At 43.9% G+C, this 14315-nt stretch overlaps 1 protein-coding gene across 1 annotated transcript in view; it reads right to left on the bottom strand.

Moving 5' to 3' along the window:
- Positions 1-14315, bottom strand: part of ABCA12 (ATP binding cassette subfamily A member 12) — a 132721-nt gene that overhangs the window by 104810 nt on the left and 13596 nt on the right. Inside the window, exons 3-6 of the mRNA XM_054044866.1 lie at positions 10952-11099; positions 7295-7383; positions 3172-3281; positions 2134-2319 (exon numbers count right to left, since the gene is read on the bottom strand). Coding sequence (XP_053900841.1) covers positions 2134-2319; positions 3172-3281; positions 7295-7383; positions 10952-11099 — 533 coding nt within the window. The remainder of the gene's footprint in view (positions 1-2133; positions 2320-3171; positions 3282-7294; positions 7384-10951; positions 11100-14315) is intronic.

The following is a 14315-nucleotide window of genomic DNA, read 5'->3' as shown; positions in this document are numbered from 1 at the left end:
TTTTTGAATGCAATACAATTGTGGGCTGAGTATGCTATTTATTCTGAGCGAGGCTGCACCCTTGCAATCCAGCCTCAGCAAGGGATAACACACAACTGCAATGACCCAAGAACCCGACAAGGAACCAAATTGGGGTCTCTTGGAGTCACAATTCAATCCCTGCTCTGAAGGACGGAAGATGCCCCCGCCCTTTTTCTAACACAGCTTACGACCTCCTCTAAGCCAGCTTAGTTGTGCTGCCTGGTGCTTTCTGGGGTTCTGCTTATACCACACCCCCGACAAGCCACTCCTCACCAACCTGTGTGGGGCCTAGGGTGACCAGATAGCAAGTGTGAAAAATCGGGACAGAGGGTGGGGGGTAATACGCCTCTATATAAGAAAAAGGCCCAAATATTGGGACTGTCCCTATAAAATCAGGACATCTGGTCACCCTAGCGGGGGCCAGGGACAAGAGGTAACAGCCCATTGGCAACTGATTTCCCTCCACTTAGGATCTGGCAATTCAGGTACACTGTGAAGGCAAGGAGGCCCCAGTGCAGTGCAGGCATTCAGCAGGGCTCATATCTGGGTGATTCTGCACATTGTGCCTACAGTTGTGTCAATGGAACCTATTCCTCCCAAGTGTAACTCTGCTGAAATGAATGGGTTTACACCAGGGATGAATTTGGCCCACTTATCTAAATTCCATTTCAAGCGATTGTTTCAGCTGATACAGGACTTGGGATGAGTCCAGCTCTAGCTAGTCTTTTAACGGTGAGTAACTGATGAGCACAGCGTGGTGGAATAACTTGTTCTCCTTCATGAAATCCTCTCCACAGATTCCCACTCGTGGACCCAGAACAACAAGATTCTACAGCAGAGATCATAAAGCAACAGACGTAGGGGAGATGACAGGTGGTAAAACTAGAACCTAGGGGAGGGGAGAGAAAAGAACATGGGGCCAATTCTCTGCTGGTGCAAACAGGGAGAAATCCATGTAAGTCAATGAAGCAATACTTTTAAATCAGCCTAGCATTTGGCTCTAAGTGGCAGAGTGCCATGACCAGGATTCCTTTATTAGACGCAGCTCAGTGCTGGAGTACGAATGCATCAAAGCATAAGATTCCCTGCGGTCTAACTAGTTTTAAAGCCTTTGCATCTGTGCAGCGCTGGCTGTGACTCCATCGGGCAACACGTTCGGAGAACCCTGCTCATGGGTGTCACCTAATCTAGCTTTCTGTATGAGTCTGAGAATATTCTGTATGAGAACGCGAGACAGTGCTCATCCTGATAAAAAGGGAGCATACACCTTATTTAAGATATAATTGTTTTGAGTGATAAATTATATGGCCGTTTGAAAGATATGCTCTTTCATCGGTTATTGGGATTGACACAGGAATTACTGGGTGAAATTATATGGCTCCCATGAAAGAGGTCAGGTTAGATGGTCATAACGATCTCTAAAAATCTACTAATATTCTCAGCAGATCCCTATATTTACTAAAGTGGACAAGACTAGTAACGGGTGGAAACAAACCATCTTTATTATGGGAATTTTCAAAACACCAATCGGAGTAAATTAGATGCCTCAGGATATGTCTACACTACGCGCCGGATTGGCGGGCAGCGATCGATCTAGCAGGGATCGATTTATCACGTCTAGTCTAGATGCGCTAATCAATCCCCAAGCCCTCTCCCGTCGAATCCTGTACTCCAGCGCTGCGAGAGTCAAGGGGGTAGCGGCAGCAGTCGACTCACCGCAGTGAAGACACCACGGTAAGTCGATCTAAGTATGTCGACTTCAGCTACATTATTCACATAGCTAAAGTTGCGTAATTTAGATTGATTCCCCCCCACCCTCCCCGTGTAGACCAGGCTAAGTCTCATTGCTTTTCAATGGGCATTGAGTGCTTCATTCCAATAGATTCTTTGAAAAAATGCCACCCATAAGCAATTACATTATCCTTGCTCCTAAGGAATTAGAATGCAAATTCTTTAGGGCAGGGGCCATCTTTTGGTTGTGTGTTTGTACAGCACCTTGCACATGGGATCCTAGTCCATTCGTAGGGCTCCCAGGCACTACCCCAATACGTCAGAATAATAATAGCCATTCTTAATATTCTCAATGGAGACAAGAGGAGGTGGGCTATTCACCTGAGATATCTGACTTCTGAATGCTTGGAAAAATGATTCTAAGAGAGACGCATTGGTAAAACAAAACGTCCTGTGAACGTTTGCTCCCATGCTTTCCCACGGGAGCTCAGAAGAGGTTATATATGGTGACATGATCTCACAGATAACAATTTTGAGGTTTGCCGCAGATGAATCCTGCGTCTGCGCCTAAAAGGAAAATTTAACGTTAGTGGTGATAAAAACAGGGTTTTCCTGACAGTGACTTTAATCAAAGCAGTAAGGAATTATGACTGGCGGTAATTACGTTAAACAATTTAGCCCTGAGCTCACAAACATTTATGCACATACTTAATTGTATGCATGTGAATGGTGCCACTGACTTCTGAGTCTATTCACATGCATGTAGTTAAGCACGTGGGTAGGTGTTTGCATGATTGGGGCCATAACATAAAAACATTAATATATTTTATAATTTATCAATTAAAGGTAGACAAAGTCCAGGGCATAGTGTTGTACATTAACTGACAAAAAGCTCACAACCCTAAACAATTCTTATCACAGACGGATACTGTGGCATCTCTGAAACCACTGTACGGTAGTTGTCGGCAAATGCAGTCTATGATAGCAATGACTATGACATGGTATTTTAGTTGAATGTGAAAGAGGATATACATTTTGCCTTATGGAGTGCCCTTGCTTTGAATAAACTAGAGAAATCCTGTGCTCGAATATCAGAGGTATGGTCTGTTGGTATTTGGTAAGCTGTGAAGTGGCAAAGAAATTTGGATATCTAATATAACACTTGTGGGTTATGCTTAGAGGAAAACGAAATTTACCATAGTCACTTAACAACCCACCCTCTGCAACTATCTTCCCTTTCCTAAAATAAAATACACATTCAAATGATGGGAGCAGCTTGTCAGCTGGCGTCACGATTATCGTAACTCCATTAAAATCAATTCACACCACCTGTGAGTCAGCCCCATTCTGCTTAAAACTCTGTTATTTAAACAAAAACAAATTAATTCCATGTCACTGCACCACGGGTACAAAAATTACCTTCCCCAAACTTAGAATTTTGTTGAGCACGTTTATTCTGGAAGTCAAGTTGAATGGTGATGAAATATCCTCCAAGGTGCTTTTCAGGTTAGCTGTTGAATCTGATAACGCTGTAGTAATGAGAATTTTAAATAAACACATAACTCTTAATCTCTTGAGTAAACCACCTCATGCAATGGCACTGCTAGCAACGCTACACCTTTGCTTGTGTGATTAGTACTAGTGCAAGGCGGAAAACAGTTTCCCATTGCACAAAAATTGTAGAGCTATCAAAACATTTCTCCTCCCAAATTGGGACAAAAAGTAATAATCTCAACATCTGTTGTGAACCAAACTTTTTTTAAAAAAATCGGGTTTGATCATTTCAAAATGTTTTGTTTTAATTTTGACCATTACAAATCATTTTACAATAATTAACTCAAATTTTAAAACAAAAATTAATTTCAAAACAAAAAATCAGAATTTTTTTTTCAAAAATGTCGAAACAAAACACGTTGACAGTCTCATTCCTTTCCCTCCCCCCGCACAAAAAAAATTTCAACTTGAAAAACTGGTCAAAGCCAACCCAAGTTTTGGTTTCAACATTGGCATTTTCTCATTAAAACTGTTTCCCAAAAAGTTCTAGTCACTACTCCATCTTCAAAGATGTATGTCAATATCAAATATTTAAGGGATTTATCTGATCTAATGAAATCCTAAAGGTCACATTTTCCTTTTGTAACCTTTTAAAACTCATCCATTTGAATGTTTCATTGGGTCTTCACATTTACTTTAATGCTGGGTCTTCAGTCTTGCAGCCATCACACTTGGTGGAGTCATCTTACAAGGTCTGGGGGGTACTGTTTATTATCTGTGACAAAGTTCCTCCTCTATCTCGGTGGGTCCTGCGCTTATTGGCAGATTTTCTTGCCTCAGAGATTCACCATGTGGGTTGGGGAACAGCCCAGAGACCTTCCCCTCTGGGAGAACCCACAGTCCAGGTCAATTGGGAGGTTTGGGGGGAACCCGGGCCTGCCCTCTACTCCGGGTTCCAGCCCAGGGCCCTGTGGACTGCAGCTGTCTATAGTGCCTCCTGTAACAGCTGCATGACAGCTACAACTCCCTGGGCTACTTCCCCAGGGCTCCTCCAAACACCTTCCTTATTCTCACCACAGGACCTTCCTCCTGGTGTCTGATAACACTTGTGCTCTTCAGTCCTCCAGCAGCACACCCTTTCACTCTCAGATCCTTGCACCTCTTGCTCCCAGCTCCTCACACTCCCCCCACAAACTGAAGTGAGCTCCTTTTTAAAACCCAGGTGCCCGGATTAGCCTGCCTTAATTGATTTTAGAAGCTTCTTCTTAATTGGCTCCAGATGTCCTAATTAGCCTGCCTGCCTTAACTGGTTCTAGCAGGTTCCTGATTACTCCAGTGCAGCCCCTTCTCTGGTCACTCAGGGAACAGAAAGCTACTCATCCAGTGACCAGTATATTTGCCCTCTACCAGACTCCTGTACCCCACTGGTCTGGGTCTGTCACATATCCTACTTGAAGTATATTGCACATCCCCAACTGATATAAATCGGCATGGCTGCACTGAAGTCAACATTCTTAGAACTATTTGTATTAGGGCTATCGATTAATCACAGTTAATCACGTGATTAACCAAAAAAATTAATCATGATTAAAAAAATTAATTGCGATTAATCGCAGTTTTAATCACATGTTAAACAATAGAATACCAATTAAAATCTATTAAACATTTTGGATGTTTTTCTACATTTTCATATATATTGTAACTGAAATCAGTGTATATTATTTTTATTACAAATATTTGCACTGTACAAATGATAAACAAAAGAAACAGTATTTTTCAATTCACCTCATACAAGTACGGTAGTGCAATCTCTTTGTTGTGAAAGTGCAACATACAAATGTAGATTTTTTTTTTGTTACATAACTGCACTCAAAAACAAAACAATGTAAAACTTCAGAGCCTACAAATCCACTCAGTTCTACTTCTTCTTCAGACAATCGCTAAGACAAACAAGTTTGTTTACATTTACAGGAGATAATGCTGCCCTCTTAATTATTTACAATGTCACCTGAAAGTGAGAACAGGCATTTGCATGGCACTTTTGTAGCCGGCATTGCAAGGTATTTACGTGCCAGGTATGCTAAACATTCATATGCCTCTTCATGCTTTCGCCACCATTCCAGAGGACATGTTTCCATGCTGATGACGCTCATTAAAAAAATCCATTAATTAAATTTGTGACTGAACTCCTTGGGGGAGAATTGTATGTCCCCTGCTCTGTTTTACCCGCATTCTACCATATATTTCATGTTATAGCAGTCTCGGATGATGATCCAGTACATGTTGTTCATTTTAAGAACACTTTCACTGAAGATTTGACAAAACGCAGAGAAGGTACCAATGTGAGATTTCTAAAGATAGCTACAGCACTCGACCCAAGGTTTAAGGATCTGAAGTGCCATCCAAAATCTGGGAGGGACGAGGTGTGGAGCATGTTTTTGGAAATCTTAAAAGAGCAACACTCCAATGTAGAAACTACAGAACCCAAACCACTAGAAAAGAAAATCAACCGTCTGCTGGTGGTATCTGACTCAGATAATGAAAATGAACATGTGTCGATCCGCACTGCTTTGGTTTGTTATCGAGCAGAACCCATCATCTGCATGGACACATGTCCCCTGGAATGGTGGTTGAAGCATGAAGGGACATATGAATCTTTAGCACATCTGGCACGTAAATATCTTGTGACGCTGGCTACAACAGTGCCCTGAGAACGCCTGTTCTCACTTTCAGGTGACATTGTAAACAAGAAGCAGACAACATTATCTCCTGAAAGATGTGAACATACTTGTTTGTCTGAATGATTGGCTGAACAAGAAGTAGGAATGAGGCTCTAAAGTTTTACATGGTTTTATTTTTGAATGCAGTTATTTTTTGTACATAATTCTACATTTACAAGTTCAACTTTCATGATAAAGAGATTGCACTACAGTACTTGTATTAGGTGAATTGAAAAATACTATTTCTTTTGTTTTTTTACAGTGCAAATACTTGTAATCAAAAATAAATATAAAGTGAACACTGTACACATTGTATTCTGTGTTGTAATTGAAATCAATATATTTGAAAATGTAGAAAACATCCAAAAATATTTAAATAAATAGTAGTCTATTATTGTTTAACAGTGCGATTAATCGCAATTAATTTTTTTAGTCACTTGACAGCCCTTATTTGTATACATTCACATGTTCACAACTATATAGTTCATTGAAATCAATGCAGTTATGCCAGGTTACGTCTGACCTGTAATCTTTTGAATGAGATGTAAGATTTAAGCCTTCCTGACCACCTCTGGTCATTATGAATACTTAATAGATATTACAGAATGTGAATTGTGAATTCATAATTTAATTGAGAGCTCCTTGGAACAGAGATGTCCATCTTGAATGTTTGGGAAACTCCTAGCACATTCAGTGTAATAATAATTATGATTATTTATACTTGAAACCTAAGTCTAAAAGATATGCAGTACTCCTTCAGTGAAAGAGAAACTTGTGACCAATGAAAACATCTCGAAGATTAAATATTCACATTGCCACAAATGAGCTACAGGGAAAGGATTTTTCACAGAAATTATCTGCTGAAGAATTTTGAATAAGAAATTTGCAAAAATCATAGTCAGTTTGTGGATGAGTTATGAACAGGAAAAAATGCAATATTAGTTACATGTATTTTTATTTATGAAATATTTGGATGGCCCTAGTGGACATCAAAGATCTCATGGAACTCCTTAGAAGAAAACCCTAGTCTTTTGGCCACATTCCAACATTGGATTCAGCTCTAGGAGGGCCTAAGCTCTGATCCCTCAGGGCTTAAGAAATTTTTGAGCTTTGTAAAGAAATTTATTTGTGATTATTCCCACGAGTTTAAAATAATAGCACTACTACACTCAAGCAGCCATAGAGAACATATCAATCATTTCAACAGCACTCTTCTAGGAATTGCATCTCTGTCAGGAGAGCTTTAAAAGACGAACCTTTAAAAGATTAGACCTTTCCATGCCGCACGCCAAGAACTCTCTAAACACTAATAGAATTGAATAACATACCCGGTGAAGCGTTCCTGCTTTTTGGAACCTCAGCACTCTGCAGTGATGGATGGATGGTCTTCCCCAGGTTAGGTGACCTTTTCTGCTTTCTGATATAAAGGAAGAGATGAGACCTGTAACTCCACATATGGTTGCTTAAAACTAAACTTACACTAAAGTAGAGATGGGCTCAGGTTAGAGCTGGAGCTGACTTTAAGGGCTGGTTGCACTGAAGTTCTGGTTCAGTACCATTGACTCCAGGGAGAGGCCCAAGTACTAAATATAAGAAAGCCAAATTCGCCCCTTATGTAGCCCCACTGACTACATCTGAATTACATCTGGCATTAATTTGGTCCAATCTCTATTTAATTTCCTGTATTTGAATGAAGGGCTAAACATAATCAGGCCAGATTCTGTCCTTTGCCAAGACATGCTCGGCACAAGACCGGGCTGGGACACCAAGGAGTTGATTATGTTTCCCTGATTTTACAGTTGCCCAGGCTTACTGCAAGTTAGAGCAACCTAGGGGCTACTCTAAATTAAGACAACAGGCTGTGCTCACTAAGGGACTGTACTCCTCTTGAGAATCACCATAGGGTACCATGAATCATCTCCTAAACTGGGGGGTGGGAGTGAGGAGAGAAGGGTGTTGGCATGGAAAACAGTTTCACTTCACTGGGGGAAATCTCCACTGGTTAGCTGCAGCCAGATGACATTCCATTGCTCAGGAACTGAAGCTGAGAAACTGGCTTATTTACTGCGTTTGGAGCAATAGAAATGAACAGTTCAGAGGTCAGTTAGCAAAATGACAAGTTTAACCAAGCTGCATAATAGGAGACAAATTCTTAGTTTTCTCAATGTGTCTCCTCTAAAATCCTCCAGAAAAATGTCTAGTGGCAACACACCCAGACAATGAAACACCAGGATAGAAGTGTTACGTAATCAAAACAAATTCACATTGGCTGATCCTACCCCAGAGACAGGACTGAAATCAGAGACCTCCAGGTGTTGTTTTGCTCCTTTTGCTGATATCACAGACCCTACATTTTTCAGCTAGGCTTTTGCAGCCTGTAAAATCGCATAAATTAAGCATGTAATCAGTGAGCATGTGGGCATGTATACACACACGCATGTGCACACACACATAGATTTGCTTTATATTGTATAAAGCAATGTACAAACATTACCAGTGACAGGAAAGCTGATTAACAATCCGAATGACCTGGGAAGGGGGGGCTACAAACTGGCCAAAATATTTTGTTTTTCAGTTGCCAAATTATATTTTTTTTAATCGGTTTTCAGGGTTTTTCCACATTTGTCCAAATTTTCTGCTGGGAAAATAAAACCTTATCTGTTCCTCTTTACACAGCACAATAAAAGACAAATCAGGAGGAATGGCAACATTTGAAATAACTTTGGGCCTGAGAGTTATAATTTCTTGATCCCTAATTAACCACCTTCATTAAGAAGCACAAAGAAAATAATGACTGCCAAAACAGCAGGGGCAGCCTGGTCTACTGGGTAGAGCAGTGGGCTGGGAATCGAGAGACCAGGCCTCTCTTCATTGCTTTGCTACTCAGCTGCTATGTGACCTTGGGCAAGTTTGGCCCTTGGCCTATTTAGTAGAGCTGTGAGAAGAAAGGGAATTCTGTTTCATGCAGGATTTCAATATTTTCAGATTTGGTGTAATTACCATTTGGAATGAAACCCCCAAATTTTGAAATTCTTGGTGAAAGGGGATGGAGCTCCGATTCTGGGGCAGTTCCCCTGGTGGGCTGCCTAGAGCTCCCCTGGGAATTGCAGCTCCCAATACTTCCTGGCTTTTGGCTTCCTATCAGGCGACCTGATGAACTCACAGAGAGCTGGGAGCCCTGAGAACCCCACTCCACAGCTGCCCGCCAGGAAAACTGCAGAGGAATTGAGAAATCAAGGAGCTCAGGAGCTGAGGTTCCTACTGCTTCCAGGTTCTCAGCTGCCAAAGAGCTGGGCAGGCGAGGAAACCAGGCAGGTTTCAGAAACCTGGCAGGCAGGATTCCATCAGAGCCCTGCCTGGGTTCCATCACAACTTCAACAAAATGAAACCGTCTCCATGAAACATTCCATCGGAGCTTTTCCAACCAGCTCTACTATCTAGCTAGCAAACTCTTTGGTGCAAGAGCTGTCACTTTGGGTACGTCTGCAGTGCTCTGCCCATTTCCTGAAACAGGAGCGCAAGCGCAAGCAGGTCAAATTCTTCAAATGGTGCCTCATCCATGTTACTGGCTCCGATTGCCGGGAGCGTGCAGACCCAAAAGATGACTCAGCTGGATGTGTTGACAGGCTGAGACAATTTCTGGTACAGTGGGTATGGACAGTCAAGTTTTCCCACAGTGCACCACAAATAAAGGGCTACAGCTGGGGAGTGCACTAGGAAGCCTGGGATGGTCTGTGTAGGGCAATGGGGACGTGTGATCACAGGTGGGAAATCAGGATTCAGAAATTCTAAACCCAGGGTTGCTAATCAGTGTGAACACTCAAGCGCAGGCTTAGAAGCACCAAGCCTGCTGACTTGAGTCCCACAGACCCAGGCTTACCCTGCAGTGTAGACACACCCTTACACTGTGTTTGTATAATGCTGAGCACAATGGTTCTCTGCTCTTGGTTGGGGTCTCTAGACACTAGTCCAATAGAAATTATAGCAGTCACTCTAACACAAGTTTCCCGGTGTCAATCCGGTACTGGGCCAGATCATCATGTGTGTAAGTCAGCAAAGTTCCGCTGATTTCAATAGAATGACAGATCATCTACACCAGCTGAGCATCCGGCCCACCCACCTCGGGTGAGAGGTCATTGTTCCACGCTAGGAGAGCTGATTTACCAAGAGTATCTTTTAGGGCTCAAAGTAGGGCCGGGGTTCTCAACCTTTTTCTTTCCGAGGCCCCCCTAACATGCTATAAAAACTCCACGGCTCAGCTGTGCCACAACAACTGTTTTTCTGCATATAAAAGCCGGAACCAGCAGGGGGTAGCAAACAGGGCAATTGTGCAGGGCCCCACGCCACAGGAGGCACCACAAAGCTAGGTTGCTCAGGCTTCGGTTTCAGCTCCGGGGGTTGGGGCTTGGGGCCCTGGGCTGCACTCCTGCACGGTGGGGCTTTGGCTTTCTGCCCTGGCCCTTAGTGGGTCTAATGCCACCCATGCTTGGTGGATCCCCTGAAACCCGCCCACAGCCTGCCAGGGGCCCACCGGTTGAGAACCGCTGCTTTAGGGAATAGTGACAAAAGATGAGTGCACAGAGGTCCTGCTAGTAAAATATTAACCCGTGCAGTGGGGATCTATGCCACCCCTGCATTTCTCTGGCAACCTTACTTCAGCCCTCGTGTGTGTGTGTGTGTGTGTGTGTGTGTGTGTGCGTGTGTGTGCATTGAGTGTCGGAAGATTTTCTTATAGTGGAAAGCATCAGGCAATTATAATGGTGGTACCAGCTCCTTCTATAATTATTTTAATACAAACATTTTTAAAGTGCCCAGTGGACAATTTGCCCATTATTACACACGTTTCTAAAGCACTGTAGTTCCTAGAACTGGTCTACCACTCACTGAGAGTGATGCCCAGAGATTGCAATCATGACGGCCCCCATACGTCACTGAATGGCTGGCTCCCTAGCCTATAACGACAAAGCAGTTTCATATTCCCTTACCGCCTGAGAGGGGATTTGCCAGGAAGTCTTGGTAACAGATCTTCTGGTGTGTACGGTGTGTCCTTGCACTTGGCATCTGAATCACAGAGCACGGTTTGTAGGAATGGGAAGAAACCGGCACTGGGGAGGTTCCGAGGAGCTAGGTAACCTGGAAAAAATAAAGTAAAAAAAAAATCTAATTCCTGTGACATGGTGTTTTCTTCATTTGAATCTATAATGATTTTCTAAGTTCAGGAGCTTTGGCTTGAGTCTGATTTATGCTAAGGCCCCTGCACAGCACTCTGGCAAGGCAAAGGGAACGTATGGTACTTGTGAAGGACATTTCTGCCTATGTTAAAGCTCCTTTAGCCTGCCAGAACCATGGCAAGGGGCCTTAGTGCAAATGGGAACCAGTGTTCCTTATTTTTACTGTCAATACACACACAATGCAAGATTTTGAGAGGTGGGAAAAAAGATGACTACGTAAAAGATAAGAAAAGCCTTAGAATTGTGATGGCTAGTTCTTGCTTTTGAAAGGTAGGACTTAGCTCCAGCACAACGGCGAAACATCCATAATCACAGGGTGGATCTCCAGGGTTTGCTTGGGACAGCCTCTTTGCAGGACCACTGGCTTCTGTAACCAGTCCCCACTGAAGTAATGGCTCCATTGTGGCTTTTGCCACAAGTTTCATAGATGGGGCAGGTCAGGAGCAGATCTGGAACCAGATGGCTGCCCCTAGTGTGTGGGCTCATCTGTGCTGATCTGTGCACAAACGGTGATGGAGCTACCAGGGCCTGTCCTCCGGCCTCAACATGCATGGGAAAGGCAGTATCAGCCTCACAGTGGCTGCATTCCCCCTGCTCCCCCACATCCCGTGTTCAGTGATCCATGATCCATGTAGCCAGCCCAGGGGAGTAAGTGGGTGTCTTTATGTCCCCTTCCTCCCTTGTGCAATCCCATAGCCAGGGCCAGAATTGAGACCAAGGGTATTGCAATAAAACACCTGTGGCTGGCCCATGTCAGCTGACAGGCTCACAGGGCTCGGGCTGCAGGGCTGTAAATCTGCCATGTAGACATTTGGGGTTGGTCTGGGTCCTGGGCTCTGGGACTCCGTGAGGCAGGAGAGTCCCAGAGCCAGGCTCCAGCCCAAGCTTGAACATCGACATTGACATTTTATAGCCCCACACGCCCAAGTCAGCTGACCCAGGCCAGCTGCGGGTGTTTTATTGCAGTGTAGGCATATCCAAAGACCCAGATCCTCAACCGTGTTTAGGTACCTAACTCTGGTTGATTTCAATAGGGTCTACATGATTAGAGAGGCCAGCATTTTAAATACAGTTTGCCCTGCCCTGCCCTTTGCCAGCCAACACAGCTCATTAAAGGCCCTTATTTTCAATGACGGCACCTCTAGTAAATCCTGAAGCTCTTTCACTTAATCACAGCATATAAGAAGAGATGCACAAATAACAAAAAATACCTGGCAAAGAAAGCTGCTCTTATTTCTGATACAGAAATGAGTCACCCACCTGAAAGCTCTGTGCAGCCTGTAATGGCAATTGATTAGCTTGCTCTTTAACCACAACAGACGACTAGTCACGCCTTTCCCTGATCTGGTCACCGCTTTCTCTCCATCTCTTTTATGGGCCCTAGCATTAGATCTATTACGTGTATTAGCGGTCAGCAATGCCTGCAAAGCTGAAACGACAGCCTGAACGGTCCCAGTGGTAACATCAGTGTTAGCAACATACCAAACACTCGGAACATACGGCTCTGAGTCAATGGGATAAATACATTGAATTCTAGGGAATCTAAAGAGAACGTTTTCCTTGCATTCCAGAACCCAGGTTTTCATCTGAACGGGTAACCCTTGGGTGAGTGTGTGTTACAGGGCCCCACTGTGACAATCCAGAGAGGATACTTGTTGTGCTGCCCCAACTATAGAGCCTGGGCCCTTTAGCTTAAGCGGTAGTGGCACGTGCATTTAGCTCTGCAGGTTCCCAGGTCAATCTACAGTGTTTCAGCCATGATGGTGACTGGCACATCAACACCCTGAGAGGCTGATGCCTTCATATCAATATCTCAAAGGCACCAGCTGTGGGCTGTATTCCACCCACTTTATGCCATTGCTGGAGGCGCCAACAAACAGATCCTTGTTGCACCTGACCTGGATCCAGCCGCTTGTTTTTCCTGATGTGTGCCATTGCAGGTCTGGTCCCTTAAAGGCACAGTCCACTACACTGTACCTTGGTGTAGAAATGAGGAGAGCACAGCAAAAGTGCCTTGAAGCTGTTTTTGCACCTCCTGGACTTGCAGCACCCTACCTTCCCCCCCCCCCCCAGGTAAGGTACAGCAGCCACAAGGCTAGGGGTAACTAAGGGCTGTACTGTGGCCCAGAACAGCTGGAATGTGATGTGCAGCTGCCATGCCCACTCATTCCTCCAGCTCGCCTCTGGCAGGTCTTCTATGCTGGGGCTGCAAGGGTTGGTAACAGAGAGTCCCTGGCACTGGGGGCATTCCCTACCATCTTTACAGCCTCTTTATGCCAGTGGAGCGTGTTACTGGGCTAATTCACCTCTGACCATTCCTGGTTTCTCTGAGAGCACCCCTCTAGCTGTCACCTTTCTCAAGATGGAATCATGCCATTTTCCCACTCTTAGACCAGGCCACCAACCCTTGTGATCAACCGTGATTCCCAGCAGATCTGACTTCTGTTCAGTACCCGCAGTTCATTTCCCTCTGGGGCAATGACCGTGGTAACCAGCGACCCAACGGCCTTCTTAAAGGCAAGTATTATTTATTTGGGACAAAAGCATTTCCAAGAAAGGTTCAGAGTAGTAGCCGTGTTACTCTATATCAGCAAAAAGAACAAGGAGTACTTGTGGCATCTTAGAGACTAACAAATTCATTTGAGCATAAGCTTTCGTGGGCTAAAACCCACTTCATCGGATGCATGCAGTGGAAAATACAGCAGGAAGATATATATACACAGAGAACATGAAAAAATGGGGTCTGCCATACCAACTCTAATGAGAGTAATCAATTAAGGTGAGCAATTATCAGCAGGAGGGAAAAAATGTTTGTAGTGATAATCAGGATGGCCCATTTCCAACAGTTGACAAGAAGGCGTGAGTAACAGTAGGGGGGAAAAATTAGCATGGGGAAATAGGTTTTACTTTGTATAATGACCCATCCACTCCCAGTCTTTATTTATGCCTAATTTTGTAGAATATCAGGGTTAGAAGGGACCTCAAGAGGTCATCTAGTCCAACCCCCTGCTCAAAGCAGGACCAAGCCCCAGACAGATTTTTACCTCAGTTCCCTAAATGGCCCCCTTAAGGATTAAACTCACAATCCTGGGTTTAGCAGGCTAATGCTCAAACCACT

Source organism: Malaclemys terrapin, chromosome 11 (genome assembly GCF_027887155.1).
Source record: "Malaclemys terrapin pileata isolate rMalTer1 chromosome 11, rMalTer1.hap1, whole genome shotgun sequence".
Lineage (NCBI taxonomy): Eukaryota > Metazoa > Chordata > Testudines > Emydidae > Malaclemys > Malaclemys terrapin.
The sequence above is the reverse complement of the archived record's forward strand: the minus strand, read 5'-3'. Positions and strand labels throughout refer to the sequence as shown.